We start from the raw sequence: 20,564 nt of genomic DNA on the forward strand, positions 1-20,564 counted from the left end.
TAAAAAATAATAATGGTTACATAATAAAGGACTGAATCTTCTATATAACAAGACATAATCAAAATGATTTGTTTATATTTACAGCATGGCTTTCTTATTGGTTGGCTATGCAGGAGCAGCTACAATTGCAGCACTCCTCTGCATGTTACGCTTCTTCTATCTCAGACGATGTTGCTCGAACCCCATCTTCACCGAATACCCTTTTGTCGGCATGCTACCACATGTTCTTTGCAATTTGTGGCATGCCCATGATTATTCAACTCAGGTTTTGAAACAACATGGCGGCACTGGTGAGTTCGTTGGACCATGGTTTACCGGTATGAACTACATGCTCACCTGTGATCCCCTCAACGTGCACCATATGTTGAGCAAAAATTTCCGTAACTACGTCAAGGGACCCGAGTTTCGGGAGATTTTTCAAGCTTTCGGAGATGGCATTTTCACTGCTGATGCAGAAGCTTGGAAATACAGCAGAGATCTCTTCCATTCTTTGCTCAAGCATAAAAGCTTCGAAGTGTTTCTGGAGAAAACTATTCAGAAGAAGGTGCAGAATAGCCTACTTCCTTTATTGAATCACGTGCAAGACCAAGGGAGGGTGGTGGATCTTCAAGATGTCTTCAATCGCTTCACTTTCGATAACATATGTTCTACAGTTCTTGGTCGTGACCCCGAATGCCTTTCCATTGATTTTCCAGAAGTTGCAATCGAGAAGGCTTTTAACCAAGCAGAAGAGTCCATATTCTACAGACACGTAGTGCCGGGAAGTGTCTGGAAGCTCCAGAAATGGCTCCAAATTGGTCAAGAGAAGAAGATGACAGAATCATGCATAATACTTGATGAGTTCATATATTCATGCATAGCGTCCAAGAGAGAAGATCTAAGCAGGTATGAGGAAAATGAAACGGGAGAAACTTTTCATGTTGACTTGTTAACAACTTTGATGAGAGAAGGAAAGGGAAAAGGAGAAGCACATGAAGATATATTTCTAAGAGATGCTGTGTTCAATCTTTTTGTGGCTGGGAGAGATACCATAACTTCAGCTCTCACGTGGTTCTTCTGGCTTGTTGCTACAAACCCTTTGGTGGAAGCGAAGATTGTTGAAGAGATGAATGAAAAGTTTGGAAGCAATGAAAAGACAGTATTAAGTGCAGAGGAGGTGAAAAAGCTGGTTTATCTGCATGGTGCTATGTGTGAAACGTTGAGGCTGTTTCCTCCTATACCATTCGAACGCAAGAAAGCAATTGAAGCTGACGTGCTTCCTAGTGGGCATGGTGTTAATCCGAGAACAAAGATATTACTATTTTTGTATGCAATGGGAAGAGTTGAAGAAATATGGGGAGAAGATTGCATGGAGATGAAGCCAGAGAGATGGATCTCAGAGAAAGGAGGTATTGTTCATGTACCATCTTACAAATTCATTGCTTTCAATGCAGGACCTCGAAATTGCTTGGGGAAAGACTTGTCCTTTATCCAATTGAAGATGGTGGCAGCAGCTATTTTGCGCAGTTACCATGTTCAACTGGTGGAGGGTTATGTTGCAACTCCTACACTCTCCATTGTTCTTCTTATGAAGGATGGTTTGAAGGTAAATATAACGAAAAGAAAGTCTTAGTTTGACTTCAAAATTCGGACATCAAACTTGGTAAAAAAGTATGTCTTGTCGGTTGTGTAATGTGTTCTGTCTGTATCATTTACAGCATTTCGTTTCGGACAATGATATTTTAACACTATTTTTTGACATTATTGTGACACTGCACACGTGTCAAGATGTGATTGGACGATTTCAAATTAAAAAAGTTGAGGCAGGGATATATTTGGAAGAGAAAAACCAAAATTTGTTTTTTAATTTGAAATCGTCCAACCATATTTTGACACGTGTGCAGTATCAAAATGGTGTCAAAAAATGATGTTAAAATTTTATTTTCCTTTCGTTTCTGATAATAACAAAGGGAAATAATCATTTTCAGGATAATGATATTTTAACAACATTTTTTGACAACTTTTTTAACAACTGGACATACATGTTATTATTTTATTGGTCTATTTAAATTTATGTTTAAAAAATATTTAAAACGGACTAATCACAAACTGTCATGTATGAATTGTCAAAAAATTATTAAAAAAGTATTGTTAAAAGAAGTTTTTCTTTTCAATAACTTCACCATAATTTGTGTGTATACCTTACCATTTTATGGAGAATATTATTGAGATTTTTCAGATTAAGATATATCTCTAATTATAAGTGAATTTAAATTTAACTTATTCTCGTCAAACCAACTTAAAGACAAAAAATACTTCCATGTGTATATTTGAAATAGACCAAATATTTATTCAATATGATATCTTCAACGTTTAAGACTTATATTTTCGACATTCATAATTACATTACATGGTTATAGAAAAATATGAAGCATTAAAAGATATTCATAATTTATTCTATGAAAAAAATCATATAATATTAACAAATTAATATGTCAAATATATTAGCCATTAGAAACATATTAGCCATTAAAAAAAATTGTTGATAACAGGGAACAGATTCTAGTAATTTATGTGAAAATTGACATTTAGTTGATTATGACTCTAAATATAAAATGCCATATTTTATGTTTTGGTTAGAATTATAATATATGGTGTTTTTCTTTATTTAAGAAAAATCTTGTTCTTGAAACTTAAAAATTGGGAAGAGTCACAATACCTAGACATCATAAGGTTGTATGTATATTCCGATATAATGATTTAATATATATTTTTATTATAGTTCTTTCATTTTTCTATTTCTGCTTCTCTTTTTCATTTTTGTCACATTTTTTTTTATATCTACGCCTTGTATATTTCTTTCTACTATACACCAAAAATAGGCATTGCATCATACAATGTCATTCTTTATTATGATTTAAGTTTCATTTGTTTCTTGTATGGTTATTTAATTAATATACAAGCATTTCAAATCTATGGCATGTTAGTTAGGTCTTAATTAGCTGGAATTCATTTAACATGCATTCTATGAATGTAATATTTTCTTAATTGTAGTCATATTTTAATTTGGATAAGATCTCAAATGGGTATTTATAAAAATAAATATAAATTTACTGTATTTATAATTTTTACGATTTTTTTTCTAATCATAGGTCCTACATCATTTTCTATCTATTTTAAGAGCTTGTCCTGGAATACGATGAAATGGAAACATAGAAGAAAAATATTAAATCTATTTACAAAAGATAGTATTGCATCCAACCTAATATCTCAAAGCATTAAATGTGAGTCAATTTTTCTTCCATATTTATATATATATGTACGGTTGAAGTTACGTATTTCGTATTTCTTTTCTAATAACTTGGTATTTATTTCACTGATATTTGTAAAAACGTATATGTGATGTGATATGTTAACGTTTCGTGTACTAGCTACTTAACCGATTGAGGTTACAATAAATTTTCAGAATAATATCTCATGGATCTCAAAAATGCCATCAACACCTAAATAAAAATAAAAAGAGATACAAATAATAAGAAATTTACAATAGCTTAGAAAGAAAAGTGTCAAGAAGGTATTTGCAAAAAAAAAAATAAAAAAAATCTAAATTTATCATATGAAGATAAAGAAAATGAGTGATAATATATCCGAAATATTTGAAATTGAAAATGAGTGTAAACATTGGCATAGAAAAAAAATCTATTCACATTTAAATTTTTTATATTCATTTAATATTATTTTTAGTTATTTTTTACTTTTAAAAAAAAATATAAAAATTTACACTTTTATTTTACTCTAATAGTCTGTTAAATAAATGTAAAAATATATTATATACTATTTCACGTAGGAAAAGCTACTCTAAACAAACTCAAATGAAAATTAAATTTCAAATCAAAATAATTGGTGTAAATTAAATATTAATAAGATAACTTTTCCAAACCAATATGTGCTATTTCTGTCTGAAAACTTCAACAATAATTAATTAATGGATTAATATTAGGATCACACACTTTTATACCTATTTTACATACAAAATAAGATGGTTATAAAAAATAAATTTTTATATTTAAAAAAAAAAAATTTTTAAATAAATATAAAAGTTTAGAAAAAAAATTCTTTAACCACTCTTTTTTAATAATTTTTTTACAACGTATTTTTATTCATTTGTTTTAAATATTTTATTAATATAAATTTAAATAAAGTAATAAAATGATGACACTGTTCAATTATGAAAAAAATTCTTAAAATATCATTATTAAAAAATTTATCAACGTGAAAGGATAATTTTTTTTGAAAATAATATTTTAACACCATTTTTTGATACTATTTTGACACTGCACACGTGTTAAAATATGGTTGGACGATTTCAAATTAAAAAAAGGTGAACCAAAGACATATTTGAAAAAGAAAAATCAAAGTTTTTTTTTAATTTAAAATCGTCCAATCATATTTTGACACGTGTGTAGTGTCAAAATTTTGTAAAAAAAATGATGTTAAAATACCATTTTCCTTTTTTTCTATATAAGATGACAACAAAGTCAGAAAGATTATCACAACACAACCAAATAGCTTTTGTTTTGCTGATTAATGTATAACGGCCATGCTTTGCTATGAAACAGCAGCAACAGTTGCAGCATTCTTCTGCATCATCTATTTCTTCCATCGGAGATTCCCTCTCCTCACTGACTACCCCATCATCGGAAGGCTACCGGAGGTACTCTGCAATCTGTGGCGCATCCATGATTTTACAGTTCAGGTGCTCAAATCACGTGGGGCCACTACTCAGCTCACTGCACCTTGGTTTACCAATATCAACTATTTGGTCACTACCGACCCTCTCAACGTGCATCATGTCTTGACCAAGAATTTCAACAACTATGTCAAAGGACCAGAATGTCGTGAGATTTTAGAGGCTTTCGGACATGGGATATTTGCTGCTGATGAAGAAGCATGGAAATACAACAGGGATCTCTTCCATTCCCTCTTTAAACACAGAAGCTTCGAGGAGTTTCTGGAGAAAACCATTCGGAAGAAGGTGCAGAATAGTCTACTTGTCGTGTTGGATCATGTGCAACAACAAGGGAGCGTGGTGGATCTTCAAGATGTCTTCAGTCGCTTCACTTTCGATAACATATGTTCTATAGTTCTTGGATACGACCCTAATTGCCTTTCCCTTGATTTTCCACAAGTTGCAATCGAGAAGGCTTTTCATGAAATAGAGGAGTCCGTTTTCTACAGAAATATATTGCCAAAGAGTCTTTGGAAGCTGCAGAAATGGCTTCAGATTGGTAAAGAGAAGAAGATGACAGAAGCATGCATAACAATTGATGAGTTCATATATTCATGCATAGCGTCTAAGAAAGAAGATCTAAGCAGGTACGAGGAAAACGAAACGGGAGAAACTTTTCATGTTGATTTGTTAACAACTTTGATGAGAGAAGGAAAGGGAAAAGGAGAAGCACATGAAGATATATTTCTAAGGGATGCTGTGTTCAATCTTTTTGTGGCTGGGAGAGATACCTTAACTTCAGCTCTCACATGGTTCTTTTGGCTTGTTGCTACAAACCCTTTAGTGGAAGACAAGATTGTTGAAGAGATGAATGAAAAGCTTGGAAGCAATGAGAAGACAGTTTTAAGTGCAGAGGAGGTGAAAAAGCTGGTTTATCTACACGGTGCTATATGTGAATCATTGAGGCTGTTTCCTCCCATACCCTTCCAACGCAAGGAAGCACTTAAAGCTGACGTGCTTCCTAGTGGTCATGGTGTTAATCCCAACACAGTTATACTTTTTTGTTTGTATTCAATGGGGAGATATGAGGAAATATGGGGAAAAGATTGCATGGAGTTCAAGCCAGAAAGATGGATATCAGAAAAAGGAGGTAATGTTTATGTACCATCTTACAAATTCATTGCTTTCAATGCAGGACCAAGAACTTGCTTGGGGAAAAACTCGTCCTTTGTTCAAATGAAGATGGTGGCAACTGCAATTTTGCACAAGTATCATGTCGAAGTGGTGGAAGGTTGTATTGTTAAGCCAAACCTTTCAATCGTTCTTCTGATGAAGGATGGTTTAAAGGTTAAGATAAGAAAAAGAGAAACTTAATTTGAGTTACGTGGGAATTTCTGTGACAGATTGTATAATAAATCTTATTACGAGGAAATGTGTTGGTTAAGAGTTACTTTAATGATAAAAGTAGCTTGTTGTTTTATTAACAATGATATATTAAAGCTTAATTTTGAGACTGACGTGATGTTTTATTTTTGAGTTAGAATTTTTTTCTTTTTAAGTTACTGACTTGGAATTTGCGAGTTTGAAAAACAAAACAAAAATTGCTTTTTTTGAATGACATGACTTCACATGTTAAAGAACGATTAATGTTGCTTCTGTTGCTGTTCCTTTTTTGTGTGCTTGCTCTTTTAAATCCTGTTTTTTTGTTCTTTTGCTGTGTCTTCGATTGAACAAAGCATAGAAAAAAAAATTTAGATGTCCTGTGCGAGTAACGACGAAGTCCTTCTTTTTTTTTTTTCACCATCATTAACTCAACTTTTCTAAATTTATCTATGATTCTTTTTCATGGCCTAATCTATCATAATTCATAATTAACATTAAATACTTTCGTTGGATCCTGTTTTTGCATAATATTTAAATGAGAACAAGTTTGCTACATAAGTGAGGAGTAACACAACATTTTGTTTAGTAGTTTAACAAAATTTCATTCGCTAAAACTTTTAACAACAACCAAACTAATGGGATTTAATTCATATTTATCACAAAGATTATCATATTAATCATGCAAAAACATAAAGTAGTTGAATATGATAATATGTTTCTAAAAAAAATTGTCAAAACTGATATGAAAGAGAAATGGGGAATTATGAACAAATAAGTGGATAACACTGATGAATTTTTGTACATGTTTAATAAAATGTAATCCAATGAAAATGGTAAAAACAACAAGTGAGATGTAATTTATATCTATCGTGAAGGTTATTAAGGTGATCATATAAGAACATAAAATGGTTAAATATGTCAAGCTTCTCTTGTCGAGCTGGCCGAGCTTCTCTCCTGCCAACTTTATTGAGCTTGCAAGTTTTAGTCAATTTCTCTCCTGTCAAATTTAGCCAAATTTCTTTTCTATTTAAATTATCGAAATTCTCTTTTATTTAAATTACTAAGGTTTGCTCCTATCACGCTTTTCGAGCTTCTTTCTTATCGAGTAGAAACAATAGACAAAATAACTATATGACTTTGTTTTGAACCGAACTTCTCTCCATCACTAGGGATTTTTGATTTCAAACTTCAAATTTAAACTTTCAAGTCAAATATTTTCTTGTGGTATGATGTTGTTTATGGCTTGAAGTACAATTTTAAACTTTGTTTATATTGTTCTTATTTAGATTTTTGACTAAAAACAACAACTTTTGGAGTTTGTAATATTTGATTATTAAAGTACTAATGGTAATAGGTTTGGACAAGCCACCAACTGATAGGTTGTGAGCGGATCCATATAGTCAGCCATTGAAGATAATTAAAAGTTAATTAATGGGATAACAGTCATTGATCGACGGTTAACAAATATATTAACAACTATTAATGGTCAATTAATAGGATAAATTGTCATAAGCTCTATAAATACATGTTTGACATGGAAATAAACACACTTTTTTCATGATTTAATTCTATAGACCTTTTTATGAAACATATCTAATTTCAATGTTATTTTGTAAGTCAAATTCTTGAAACATCAATTGATTCTAGAAAGAAAATTAAGAAGTGTGAACGATTGTGACCACGAGAGCAAGTTAAGTAAAGAAGACTGATGCTAAACAACAAAAACAATTGCTATAAGAAATAAGTCTTTTAACAAATGAAATTAGTAACCGAGAAAAGTTGGTCATTTGTGATTGAAATAATATTGAATATTGAATGATATTTGCCGCAAACCTATTACCAGATAGAAATAGCGATTGAAAATTAAATTTTAGTCACTAATTAATTGACGGTTTTTTATATCAAATGAAAATAAAGTTTTAGTGATTGAATTTTCAACTAATAGAAATCTTGTATTAGTGATCGAAAATTCGATAGTCACTAAATATGTATAACATGATAGTTAGCGACAAAAGGTTTTTGTTGTTAAATATAGTGTTTTTAGTTATTACATTAGCGAACAAGTTAAATATTAATTTAGTGGCAAAAACATTTTTTTTTGCTAAATATGTATATTTTGGTAATTAGTGGTTGAAAAATTTGAATTTTTCGTGACCGAATTAGCGATAAAAAATTTTGTTTATCACTAAATAATTTTAAGTTTTAATTAGTTACCGATGACCAAATAAATTTTTAATGATATTGATTTGTTTAGAAACAGAAGATGCTATAAAGTCTTCTTCTCTACAGAAATACTTTCATATTATGTAATGAACATATTTAAATATACGATCATTTGAAAACTATAAATATTCATATTACATGTTAATTATGCCTTAATTTGTTACAATTCATTTAACATGCATTTATGAATGTAATATTCTCTTAATTATGTCTCATATTTTAATTTGGACATAAGATCAGAAATCCTTATTTAGAGAAATAAATATAAATTTACTATATTCTTTGGATTGTTTACTATATTTTTCTAATCATAGGCCCTAGACCGTTATCTCTCTATTTTACGAGCTGATTCTGGAATACAATGAAATGGAAACATAGAATAAGAATATTAAATCTATTTACAAATGAATTTAATATTGCATCCAACTCAATATCTTAAAGCATTAAATGCGAGTCATTTTTCTTCCATATATACGGTTCAATTTTAGTATTTTTTTTTAAGAATTCCGATATCTTAACCATTTTTTATAACAATATTTTATAATAGACTACATGTTCCTAATTTATCAGTCTGTTTATAAATTATTGGACTAATCACAACCTACAACTTAAGATATTGTAAAAAAATTATAAAACAAAAATTGGTAAAAAAATATTCTTCTTTTTTTAATAACTTGCCATGTATTTTATTGATATTTGTAAAAACTTAAATGTGAATAGATATGATATGTTAAGGTTTCGTGTATACCTACTTAACCAATTGATGTTACAATAAATGTTCATATAGTAAGACAGCTAAAAAAGACAATAATTAATACCTAATAGATATTTAAAAGTGTCCATCATCATCTAAATAAAAAGGAAAAAATTGTCTTTAACAACTTTTTTTTGACAATTTTTTTTATAACGCATACGTGACAGTTTGTGATTGGTCTGTTTCAAATATTTTTTTAGAATAAATTCAAACAGGCCAATAGAATTGTAACACGTATCCTGTTGTCAAAAAGTTGTTAAAAAAAATTGTTAAAATATCATTGTCCAAATAAAAAAGAAAAAATAATAATAAATTTACAAGAGCTTAGACAAAGAGTTTAAAAAAGGTGTTTGCCAAAAAATAAAATAAAATAATCTAAATTTCATTATACGAAGACAAAAGAAAACGAGGGATATGCATATATTCAAAATATTTGAAATTGAAAATAAGTGGGATTATAATAGAGAAGAACTATAGTCCAGTCAACTCAAATAAAAAATGAGATTAAATTCTAATTGGTGCAAAATCAACAATTTTAAATATACACTGATAATTTTGAATGAGATAACACTATAAGAAAAATATATATTAGAGTTGGTAAAAACTAACGCAAAAGTAGAGAAATAAATACTAATAATACTTATTTTAAATAAAAAGTACTTCAACCAAATTCAATATAAAACTAAAAACGTTATAATGGATAAAAGAGATGAAAAAAGTGTAGATGAATATAAATAAAAGATATGTTTGTTGATGAAGAAAATGTATTTGAATAAAAAATATGAACATGTAAAGATTTATATAAAAAATAAAAACCTATAAGCAAAGATATTATCTTAAACTTAAATATTAAGACAAAAAGTAATATATTATTCATATTTCTTTATTATGAAAGTTTACATATTTGTGAGCTTAAATTTAAACAATATAAATTTAAATAAGTATTAAAAATATATCATATTAATATTGATTTAATTCACACTATTTTAAATAAATCATAAAAAGAAACAAAGTTGGTGTATATTTATGAGAATATATAACATCTAAACGAAAGATATAGTATATCATATGCAATCAAGAGAAATAAAGAAAAATAAACGATATTATTAGATTAATATTTAAATTAATGAGCTATTCATTACCCTTAAAAAAGCACATTGTATACAGATGATAGAGTTTTCAAAACGTCATTTTCCAATGCATCATCGCCCATTTTCTTTATAACATTATCTTTTTCAGTCGTATTTGTCAACAAAGTAGGGCAATGTTACATCAAAATATTTAACCATATTTTGACATAATATATTTATAACTTTTTTCATTAAATTTAAAATAAATCATCACAATAACAAATAAATAATAAATTAATAAAAAACAACGTATATGTTTAATTAATATGTTGTAAAAAAATAATTTTTTTAACAATTTTTTTACAATAAACTATTTTACTGGTGTGTATATTTAAAATGGATTAATTACAAACTATCGCATAAATCATTATAAAAAAATTATCATAAAAAAGTTGTGAAAAAAACATTTTCTAAAAAAATTAATGTATGAAAATATTTTTTTCCTTAAAATATGCGATTGTATAGCAAATCAAATCCTTCGTCCTTTTCACTAACTTCTAACAACCTTCATCATTTAATAATGACTACATAGTTCAACTAAAACAAATATCTAAATGATTCTATATAAGATGTGGAAACAAAGCTACAAACATCACAACACAACCAAATAGCTTTTGTTTTGTTGATTGATGTCTATAGCGATGTTTTGCTATGCAGCAGCAGCAATTGCAGCAGTCTTCTGCATAATCTATTTCTTCCATCGGAGACTATGTTGCAGATACCCTCTCTTCACCGACTACCCCATCATCGGAATGCTACCGGCGTTACTCTGCAATCTGTGGCGCATCCATGATTTTTCTGTTGAGGTGCTCAAATCACATGGGGGAACTGGTGAGTTCACTGGGCCATGGTTTACAAACATGAACTATTTGATCACCAGTGACCCCATCAACGTGCACCATATTTTGAGCAAGAATTTCAGCAACTACGTCAAGGGACCTGAGTTTCGTGAGATCTTTCAGGCTTTCGGAGATGGGATATTCACTGCTGATGCAGAAACATGGAAGTACAACAGGGATCTCTTCCAGTCCCTCTTTAAAAACAGAAGCTTCGAGGTGTTTCTGGAGAAAACCATTCGGAAGAAGGTGCAGAATAGTCTACTTGTCGTGTTGGATCATGTGCAACAACAAGGGAGGGTGGTGGATCTTCAAGATGTCTTCAATCGCTTCACCTTCGACAACATATGTTCCACAGTTCTTGGATACGACCCTAATTGCCTCTCCCTTGATTTTCCAGAAGTTGCAATCGAGAAGGCTTTTAATGAAATAGAGGAGTCCATTTTCTACAGACATGTAATGCCAAAGCGTCTTTGGAAGCTGCAAAGATGGCTTCAAATTGGTCGAGAGAAGACGATGACAGAAGCATGCAAATCGTTTGATGAGTTCATACATGCACTCATAGCGTCTAAGTTTGAAAAACTAAGCAAGTACAACGAAAATAAAACAGGAGAAGCCTGTGCTGATTTGCTGACAACTGTGATGAGAGAGGGGAAGGAACAACACGATGCTGGCTTTCTAAGGGATGCTGTGTTCAATCTTTTTGTAGCTGGGAGAGATACCTTAACTTCAGCTCTCACATGGTTCTTTTGGCTTGTTGCTACAAACCCTTTGGTGGAAGCGAAGATTCTTGAAGAGATGAATGAAAAGATTGGAAGAAATGAAAATACAGCATCGATTTTAACTATAGAGGAAGTGAAAAAACTAGTTTATCTGCATGGTGCTATATGTGAAACATTGAGACTCTTTCCTTCTATACCTTTCGAACGCAAACAAGCCCTTGAAGCTGACGTGCTTCCTAGTGGTCATGGTGTTAATCCCAGAACAATGATATTATTTTCACTGTATGCAATGGGAAGATTTGAGGAAATATGGGGAGAAGATTGCATGGAGTTGAAGCCAGAGAGATGGATTTCACAGAAAGGAGGTATTGTTTATGTACCATCTTACAAATTCGTTGCTTTTAATGCAGGACCTAGGACATGCTTAGGTAAAGAGTTGTCCTTTCTTCAAATGAAGATTGTTGCAGCTGCTATTTTGCGCAATTATCATGTCCAAGTGGTGGAAGGTTCTGTTGTTACGCCAAATCTTTCTGTTGTTCTTCTCATGAAGAATGGTTTAAAGGTTAAGATAACGAAAAGAGAAACTTAATTTGATGGACGTGGGAATTTCTATGTCAGATCGATGTACAATGACTTCCATATGATATAATGAATCTTATGTTGTCTACTTTCTGAGAAAATGGAAATGATAATGAATAAAAGAAAGAAAAATGATATTTTGAAACCAATTTTTTGACATTATCTTGACACTGCACACGTGTCAAAATGTGGTTAGACAATTTCAAATTAAAAAAACAAATTTTGGTTTTTTTCTTCCAAATATACCCTTGCCTTAACTTTTTTAATTTGAAATCGTCCAATCACATTTTGACACGTGTACACTGTCAAAATGGTGTCAAAAAATAGTGTTAAAATGTTATTTTCCTAAATATAAATATAAAGGAGTAATTGGTATTTGATGAAACATGGTGCTCAAGGAACACTTTACTGATAAAACTATCATGCATGTAGTTTTATTCTCTACCAATTATGGTTGTGTGTAAGATAGTTTAATATTATAAAAAAATATTCATTTTAGAAAAAAAATATAGTTACTAATTATTTTAGATAACAAAAAATATAAAAAAATTATAATTAAAATGTGAATTGGTTAAATTGATCAATAACAATAGAAATTAATTTAGGTACTAACAATCTTTAGTTTGTAAAGTGATATTTAAATTCATCACTATAATGAATAATTAATTTTTTCATTCATTGTTGGTTATAAATTTTTTTATAGTGTAAATGTTGAATAATATAAATAAATAAATATTTCTATTTTGTTCAACCATAAGGTAGTGTGGAATGCTTTCTTTTGGAATAATGTATTTAACATAATAAATGAGAATAATAATAATAATAGTTTTACATTTAACTAAATTTTTAAAAATAAGTTTTATATCTCACTTCTATATTTCATTATAACAATAATAATAATAATACATGATACATAGTTATAATAATAATAATAATAATAATAATATCACACCAATAAGTTTAATTAGAAAACTAAATATTATTTAAATTTTTTTATCATATATATAAATTTTTTTTATCATACTATTTTGCATTATTTTACACTAGATATAAAGAGTAAAGTTTTACATTTATAAAGAAAAAGAAAAAAATTAAAAAGTATTGAAACATAATATCGTAAAAGTAAAGGTGTGAATTTGACTCATATTTCATATATTAGTCCTCACTCCCCGTTGAAAAAAATCTTTTGAAAGAAACCTCAAATAAGGAGACAAAAAAAAAAAAAAACTCGAGGCTCAACTACCCTCTCAAAGTGGGTTATAGTAAAGGTCAAAGTAGCCTTGACCTCACTACAAAACCTTAATTAACTTTTAAAAACAACACATTCATCCTCAATTAAATGTCAAGTAAAGCCGTCTTGGACTAAAGATCGAGATAAGATGACCCAATAAGATGTTGAAACAAGTCATTTCAAGTCAAAATTTGAGACTAGTTGTCTTAGGCTAAAATTTGAGACTGACAAACGCAGACTGAAGGTTGACATGAATTGAAAGTCAAGATAGGCTGACCCATGCCTAAAATCAATACTTGCCTACCATTGTCGAAGGTCGAGACAAGCCACTTTGGGAAAATGGACAAGATAACTGAGAAAGGTTGTTCTAAATTGAAGGACGAGACAATCGAGGGTTGGGCAGGATGAAAGTCAGGACGGGTTAGGTCAAGCCGAAGGTCAAGACGAACTAACCCTAGTTGAAGGTTGAGATGAGCCAACCAAGGTCGAAGGTCGAGAGGAGTCGGCCCAAGCTATTAACAAAGGTAGGTCTCCCTGGCTGAAAGTCAAGACGGTTAGTCCAGGTTGATAGTTTGGGACAGGATAACTCGAGCCTAAGATTCAGACGAGCTAGTTCGGATCGAAAGTCAAGATGACTTGACCTTAGTCAAAGATTGAAACAGACTGACTTGGATCAAAGGTCGAGACAAGAGACTTGACCAATGTGTTGATGAATGGAAGAAAATATAAATACAAGTTGAAAGATGATGAGAATCGAGAGAAAAAAATAATTTAACATTTAAATTTTATAAAAATTATAATCGTCATTAAATTTATTTGTGTTAACGTATTTAAGATGAATTTAATACATTCTATTTTTCTCTATCTAAGCATTCTAATATGTAAATTATTTAGGGCCATAAAATCATTGAAAAAGGTGTTGCTATATACAAAAACAAGCTAGAAGTAACACCAGCACCCTAGAAATAGATGCCTCCGGTATGGAAATTAGAGCTATTTTGAGTCAACACCAGCAACCTATTGATTTTTTTCTCAAAAAATTGGCTCATAGGATGCATAAACAGTTAGCATATGCAAGGGAAATGTATGCCATAACTCAGCATTAACCAAATGTATTGATATATAATGTAATACCCAATAATTATCATGAAAAGAGTTATTACATTGCTCCATAATTATAACAAATAGTATACTTTATTTAAATATACGCAAAATTTTAAATCAACAATTTAAAAGTAAGCGATTTAATCAATGAAATTAAAATTTATGCAAAATAAATAAAATTTAAAATTTATGTAAAATTTGTTATGGTTACAAATTGTTGAAATTATTAATGCGCATCTGAAAATATATATATGAAAAAAATTAAGATTGAATTGAAATAACTGCATTTAAACTATAACATTTGTATAATTGTTTGACTATTAACAAAAGTTTTCGAACTTATGTTATAAATAAATTAAAGATGAAAATAACAACACTATTAAATCTACTATCGCTAATGAAAATATTATCAAATAATACATTCATGATAACTTTTATTTATTTTAATAAAAAAGTTTAATTAAAAACAAATTAATTGGCACAATTACCACCAGGTCCTCCAAACAAGAGAACGTAAACAGAGTACCCTTCCGGATATCTAACATTATAACAATCGGGTTTATCAACCAAGGATTCAGTTTCATCTGGTTGAATTTCATAAGTTTCTCTTGATGAATCTTTAATCAACACTTCTTTAAAGTAACAAGAATGAGTAAAATTGTCATCATTAGGCAAAATTCCTGATCCCATTTGAGGACTGAGAATATTAGCACGAGTGCTTGTTCTTCCACCCCATCCCACTTGATCAGCTGAATTCATGTTCGAGAACAATTTTATTGGAAAATATCCAATAAACTTATTTTCTACACTTAACCACCAATTTTTTTGTTATTGGATCCTGAAAACATACACAAACTTTTATGAAATATATATATATATATATATATATATATATATATATATATATATATATATATATATATATATAAATATAATGTCTAGTATTAATTGTGTCTTCTCACTAAAAAAAGTCGAATATAGTAAAAGTTCGTTAATAATACTTATTTTATGATGAATAACTGACGAGTGAAAATTTGTCGATAAAAATACTATCAATAAAATTTATTAACAAATATCACCACTATCGATAAAAGTTACCGATAAATATATCTTTTGATAATTACTGACAAATATTGTCTATGAATAATTATCAATAAGTGTATTTGTCAATAAGTTTTGTAATTCAGTATGGGATATACAATATTAATTTCAATATTTCTTATAATGTAATATATAATATTAATTTGCGTTAGCATTATATTCACTTAAAAAGTATATTTCAAAAATTAAAATATATATTAATCTCATACGAGTAAAACCTAGCTATATCTTTTACTGTACTGAAAATTATATAGAAAATTATTATGACCTGAGTAATAGAGAGGTGAGATGCCATAGTTGGTCCTCCGTATCGAGACACATTGGTAATGCGTACACCAAGATAATGATCTCTGCTAGTTTGAACAAAACCTGCACATCGAATATTATAGCATCCTGTCTTCTTGAAATTATCTGACTGTAAATTTTTAAAACCACATTAGATTTTGAATAATTATATTAATATGATAAATTAATTAATTAAAACTTATTTAGGATCTCATAATGGCTTAACTATATATATATATCCTTATACATTATATCTAAAAGAAAACAAATCCTTCTCACGTACCAAAGACTTATGATGGAGTATATATAGTCTTTTATTTCTATATATAAAGTAATTATAACCAAAATGTAATGACATGTTCTTACCGTCCACGAGGAATAAAGATGAGTTGCATAATCATTATATAGTTCTGGAATCACCTGATAATAGTGTATGAGATTAATTAGAATATTTATTATTACACACAAAAAAAGGTTAAATGTGAAAATTACAACTTACATGCCATCCTAATGAGATTTTGTTAGTTGATTCCGTCGGTCCATTTTGTACCCATAAATGAGACATAGAAATTTGAAACTTTGTATTAACTCGTGGATTATAAACACTATTTACTCCTTCAACTCCATAATAAGGACCAACTTTTGGTTTAGGAGAAACTTCTGCAACCTAAAAAATTCAATTTATACAAATAAATAGTTAGATTGAAAAAATTAGATAGAATATAATTTATAAAAAATGAAATACCAACACTTTAAACTATTTTTACAAAAGATCTTACATGAACACCAGGAAGATCTTCAAGAAATATATGATTATTTAACATTGATTTTTCTCGAATAAGATCATCTTTTGTTGTTCTAAGTATAGGAACAGTTCCCTTCGGACATTCATCTTCACTCAATCCGAACATGGATCTAGTTCTTAAATTTTTCTGACTTGACTCTCTTATCACTTTATGAAAGTTGGGTTTTCTCTAAATAAAAAAACAAGCAAACAAATATCAAAGCATGAAAACATTAAAAAAAGAGTTGAAAATTAATCCAAATATAAGAAAGAAAATGAAAGTCAAATTTCATTGTAATTAAAGGTTTTGGTTATATACCTGCAACTTATGATCTTTTAATAAAGGATGATCAAATGATGGTTGTTTGTAAATGTCAATACAATCAATAATATCTCCAAACTTCGTCTATCAAATCCAAGATAAAACACATAAATAAAATTATTAAACCAGATTAATATCAACCAAAGGAAGCATATGATAAAACATATCAGAGTTGAAACATACATGAATAGTCTTCATAGAAGGCTTATTAATTTGATTAAGTTGTCTCTCAAAGTCCAAATCTTCCTCCTTTAATATAGTTTGAATTCCATCAACTTTAAAACTAACATCCCTACTCAACAAATACAATACAAAAAACAACATATAAGTCATCTTTCTCGCAACTACTACTTAATACAATCTCACACTCACAACACATATATATATAGACACACACATATCTTAATATATATTAAATTATCAAATAAAAGATAATGTAAAAGCTCTCCAAAGTATATATTAATGAATATGTAAAAAAGATATAATAATTTATTGTATAGTAATTATTATAGGTTACGTGCTATATAATAATTAATGTATAACATGTAAATAAAAGTCAAAAATATAATATTATTAATTTTGAAATGTCACTATACAGCTATTAGAATATAATCGTTATTTTTATTTAAAGTTTNTAACAAAACTAAAAATATGTTTGAAGTTAAAATATGTTTGAAGTTAGGATAGTGATATTTAGACAACATTTTTTGATAACATTTGAATATTGATTACGTGTCAATCTGTGATTGGTTAAAAGTTATTCCACAATCAATAATAATAATCATAAACATTATTGTAGAGTAATTTTTGACCAATCACAGATTGACACGTAATCAATGTTCAAATATTGTCAAAGAAATGTTGTCTAAATATTATTATCCTTGAATTTATATAATTATTAATTTCAATAGTTATAATTAATAATTGATCAAAATATAATTACTAAGTATTAAAGTATAAACTTTTTTATTTATTTCAAAGTTGATAACAAACAAAAATAATTAAACTGAAGATATATTTGCATTTACATAGGTTCTTCTTGATTTATGCAAAATTATTCATTAAATATCTTTATTATCTTTCTAAATTACGAAAATACCGTCCATTAATATGTCTACTACCTTTCTTGTTTTTTTCGAAAAAAACAATTCCATACACACCTTTAATTATTATTATTATTATCATCATTACTAAGGAGCACTTATAATTTTATAAACTCTATATAATATAGTAAAAGTATTTTAGTTCAAGTTGTTTAAAAGAAAACTAGATGTAAATTCTTTTAAATTGAATTAGTATAAATTTAACTTTCTGTTTTTTGCTTTTTTATTTTTGTTCGTTTTGATAATCTGAAAAGTTCAATTAATCAGCATCTAAGTATAACTTGTTAATTGATTAAATTGTTTCTTTTAAAGAATTATGTCTATCATTTGTACTTTCTAAGAAAATGGAAATAATTATGAATAAAAGAAAAGATCGAAATGAATAATTCTTGTATAAATAAAAAGGAGTAATTGGTACTGATAAAACTACCATGCATGTAGTTTTATTCTCTATCAATTATGTTTGTGTATAAGATAGTTTAATATTATAAGAAATATGATTCATTTTTGAAAAAAAAATAGTTACTAATTATTTTAGATAACAAAAAATATAAAAAATTATAATTGAACTGTGAATTGACTTATGAATTGATCAATAAAAACAGATTAAGTTTTATTTATAATAAAAATTAATTTAGATAATAATAATTTCAAATTCATAAAGTGGTTTTTGAATTGATCACTATAATAAATAATTAATTTTTGTTTCCAAATTGATAGCTAGTTATAAATTTCCTTATAGTGTAAATGTTGAATAATATAAATAAATAAATAATTCCATTTTATTCAACCATAATGGTAGTGTAAATGTTTTTGTTTCCAAATTGATAGCTAGTTATAAATTTCCTTATAGTGTAAATGTTGAATATTATAAATAAATAAATATTTCCATTTTATTCAACCATAATGGTAGTGTGGAATCATAAAGGTAGTGTGGAATGCTTTCTTTTGGAATAATGTATTCTACATAATAAATGAAAAAAATAAAATAAAAATAGTTTTATATTTAACTAAATTTTTAAAAATAAGTTTTATATCTCACTTCTATATTTCATAATAACAACGATAATAATACATAATAATAATAATAATATCACAATTGTAATATTCTATCTAATTTTAACATTATTTTAATAATTTAAAATATAATTAAATCTTACAAAAGAAAATATTATTTAAAAATATTTTATCATATATATAATTTTTTTTTTTATCATAATGTCTTACATTCATTTTACACTATATACTATATATGTAAAGAGTAAACTTTTACATTTATTAAAAAAAAAGTAAAAATTATTAAAACATAATATCAGAAAAATAGAGATGTCAATTTAACTTATGTTCTATAAATAAGTTCTTACTTACTCTTAAAAAAACCTCTTTTTAGAGAGACCTCAAGTATAGAGACTAAACGAAAGCTTGAGACCCAAAGACCTTCTCAAAGTAGGTTATAGTCAAGGTCAAGATAGTCTTGACTTTACTACAAAACCTAAATTAACTTTTAAAAATAACACATTCATTCTCAATCAAATATTAAGCAAAGCTGTTGGGCTAAAGATCGAGATGGGATAGTCCAATCAGATATTGAAACAAGTTTTTTCAAGTAAAAATTTCAAACTAGTTGTCTTAGACCAAAATTTGTGACTGACAAATGCAGATTGAAGGTCGACATAGGCTGACATAGATTGGAACGAGGTAGGCTGACTCATGCCTAAAATTGAGACTGGATAACTAGATGATAAGGGGTCGGGAGAGATGAAGGTTAGGACGGGTTAGGTTAAGCTGAAGGTAAAGACGAACCAATCTTAGTTAAAGGTCGAGACGAGCCAACTGAAATCAAAGATCAATAGGAGTGCCCAAACCGATGACAAAATTAGGTTTCCACAATTAAGACAAATATTATAATTTATTTAAATATTCGCAAAATTTTAAATCAACAATTTAAAGTAAGAGATTTAATCAATGATCAAGTTCAAATGGAATCAAAATAAGTAAATTTTAAAATTTATGCAAAATAAAATTATAAATTTGTTATGGTTACAAATTGTTGAAATTATTATGCAACTTAAAATATATATGAAAAAAAAATTAAGATTGAATTAAAATAGCTGCATTCAAACAGTAAAAATTTATATAATTGTTTGACTATAAACAAAAGTTTTCCAACTTGTTATAAATAAATTAAAGATGAAAAATAACAACAATATTAAATCTACCATTGCTAATGAAAATATTATCAAAGTAACACATGATAGTTTTTATTTATTTTATATAAAAAAAAGTAATTAAAAGCAAG

The 20,564-nt window shown here is 28.2% G+C and overlaps 3 protein-coding genes across 3 annotated transcripts; all 3 read left to right on the top strand.

Annotated features, from left to right (window-relative positions):
* On the top strand, positions 1 to 1,738 carry LOC106766061 (alkane hydroxylase MAH1-like). The gene has a single exon (XM_014650822.2). The coding sequence runs from the start codon at positions 86 to 88 to the stop codon at positions 1,610 to 1,612; it is 1,527 nt and encodes a 508-aa protein (XP_014506308.1). The 5' UTR covers positions 1 to 85; the 3' UTR covers positions 1,613 to 1,738.
* Positions 1,739 to 4,579: 2,841 nt separating this feature from the next.
* On the top strand, positions 4,580 to 6,082 carry LOC106752534 (alkane hydroxylase MAH1-like). Its single transcript, XM_014634266.1, has one exon. It carries the CDS (start codon positions 4,580 to 4,582, stop codon positions 6,080 to 6,082), a length of 1,503 nt encoding a protein of 500 aa, XP_014489752.1.
* Positions 6,083 to 10,839: 4,757 nt separating this feature from the next.
* Positions 10,840 to 12,345, top strand: LOC106752623 (alkane hydroxylase MAH1-like). The gene has a single exon (XM_014634372.1). It carries the CDS (start codon positions 10,840 to 10,842, stop codon positions 12,343 to 12,345), a length of 1,506 nt encoding a protein of 501 aa, XP_014489858.1.
* Positions 12,346 to 20,564: the final 8,219 nt, after the last annotated feature.

Source organism: Vigna radiata, chromosome 1 (genome assembly GCF_000741045.1).
Source record: "Vigna radiata var. radiata cultivar VC1973A chromosome 1, Vradiata_ver6, whole genome shotgun sequence".
Lineage (NCBI taxonomy): Eukaryota > Viridiplantae > Streptophyta > Magnoliopsida > Fabales > Fabaceae > Vigna > Vigna radiata.